The sequence below is a fragment of the Hyaena hyaena genome, unplaced genomic scaffold (assembly GCF_003009895.1).
Source record: "Hyaena hyaena isolate Hyena2069 unplaced genomic scaffold, ASM300989v1 scaffold_86, whole genome shotgun sequence".
NCBI lineage: Eukaryota > Metazoa > Chordata > Mammalia > Carnivora > Hyaenidae > Hyaena > Hyaena hyaena.
The window spans coordinates 396,553-398,552 of NW_024080721.1; the positions used below are offsets into that span (position 1 = coordinate 396,553).

At 51.2% G+C, this 2,000-nt stretch overlaps 1 protein-coding gene across 1 annotated transcript; it reads left to right on the plus strand.

Moving 5' to 3' along the window:
• The first annotated feature begins 441 nt into the window (after positions 1-441).
• On the plus strand, positions 442-1,397 carry DNAJB3 (DnaJ heat shock protein family (Hsp40) member B3). Its single transcript, XM_039234559.1, has one exon. It carries the CDS (start codon positions 527-529, stop codon positions 1,265-1,267), a length of 741 nt encoding a protein of 246 aa, XP_039090490.1. The 5' UTR covers positions 442-526; the 3' UTR covers positions 1,268-1,397.
• Positions 1,398-2,000: the final 603 nt, after the last annotated feature.

The window sequence follows — 2,000 nt, forward strand, 5'->3', positions numbered from 1 at the left end:
AAACTAAAGCAAAAAGGTCCTGGGACCAAATCACCGAAGGACGGCTGTCCTGGACAAACGAGATGGCTGACCTTCAGCACAAGGTCAGATGAAATGCACGGCCATCAGTCTACCCCCATCGGGCAAAGGGGAGCCTGACAGAAAGCCTGTTTTAACAAAACCACGCTGCCCCACTGCCAGAGCCCGAGCCCCCACTTCCCTCCCCTCGCTTCCTCTTTTTCCAGCAGGGATTTAGAGATCACAAGGCGCAGGCTGGGAGGCGGGTGGGCGGGGCCAGATGGTGGGCGGGGCCAAATGGTGGGCGGGGCGCAGTAGGCGGGGCGTCTGTGCCCTAGCGAACCACGCCACAGAGAGCCTCGTCGGAAGCGCACGGAGCCCCACCCCCAGCACTGCATTCTGGGATGCGGCCTCGACCAATGAAGTGCGGGCTATGTCACAAGGACGCCCCTTCCGGGCGGCGCAGGGCACTCGGGCTCTCGCCCCCGTGTCGTGCCCGTGGCCCGCGGGCCGTGCTGCTCCGTCCACCATGGTGGACTACTACGAGGTGCTGGGCGTGCCCCGCGAGGCCTCGTCCGAGGCCATCAAGAAGGCGTACCGCAGGCTGGCGCTCAAGTGGCACCCCGACAAAAACCCCGAGAACAAGGAGGAGGCCGAGAGGCGATTCAAGGAGGTGGCCCAGGCCTACGAGGTGCTGTCAGACGCCAAGAAGAGAGACGTCTATGACCGCTACGGCGAGGCCGGGGTGGAGGACTGCGGCGGTGGCCATGGTCGTGGTGGGGCCAGCGGGCCCTTCCACGACCCCTTCGAGTATGTCTTCACCTTCCGCGACCCGGCCGAGGTCTTCAGGGAGTTCTTCGGCGGCCGGGACCCGTTTTCGTTCGACTTCTTCGGAGACCCACTGGGGAATGTCGTGGGCGATCTGAGGGGCTCCCGGGGAAGCAGAAGCAGGGGGGCCGCGCCCTTCTTCTCCGCCTTCAGTGAATTCCCAGCATTTGGGAGTGGTTTTTCTTCTTTTGATACAGGATTTGGTTCCTTTGGTTGCCTGGGGAATGGAGACCTTTCTTCCTTCTCCATGTCTTGTGGTAGTGGCGGGATCGGCAACTTCAAGTCCATGTCTACTTCCACCGAAATCGTCAATGGCAAAAAAATCACCACCAAGAGAATCGTTGAGAACGGCCAAGAAAGGGTGGAGGTGGAAGAAGACGGAGAGTTAAAGTCCCTCATAATAAATGGCAAAGAGCAGTTGCTCCCCATCGACACCAAGTAATTCCAGTCCAAGTTCAATTTCAAGCGCATTGTGAGGAGTAGCAGGACTTTTTTTTTTTTTTTGAAGATTGCAAGTGAACTCTACTTTCGGAACAACTGTACTCAAGAATTTATAAACAGTTCATGCCAAATGCCTATTTGTTGTTATTGTTGGGACCATATGAGTTAGGACCTCTGTCTTTAGAACTTGTAAATACCTGTATGCACTTTGCTATTTATTAAACATAATTCCAAGGCAGATTTGATTACTTTGTAGTACTAGGACAAAATGTCTACAGCATCTTGAACCTTGCCTTTCCATTTTGTTTGAAATGTGAGCCAGGTAGTTTGCTCTGAAGCTAACATTACCATGATAACTCATTTTACCTCAACTTTTTCAATGCATGGTAGTAAAAGATGTGAATATATTAATACTTGTGGCTTAAAGATGGTTTTTAGTCCTACATAAATGCCAGTGACCAGGAAGAGTTTTCCATTTAAATATAGTATTAAGTGTAGCCTTAAAAAAAAAAAAAAAAAAAAAAAAAACAGGTTAACCTGGCAAAGTGATGTATTCAGTTCCAAAGGTTATTGGAACAAATAACCACAAATTTGATGGCTTAAAACAATGCACACTTATTCTCTTAAAGATCTGGAGGTCGGAATCTTCAGTGAGTTTCATGGACTAAAGTCAGTGTTAGCAGGAATGTGTTCCCTCCAAAGACTCGGGCAAACGACTTTGGTGAATTCTCCAT

What these genes read in the sequence shown, in the direction of transcription:
- DNAJB3 (XM_039234559.1), top strand. Translation starts at nt 527, where the DNA reads ATGGTGGACTACTACGAGGTGCTGGGCGTGCCCCGCGAGGCCTCGTCC.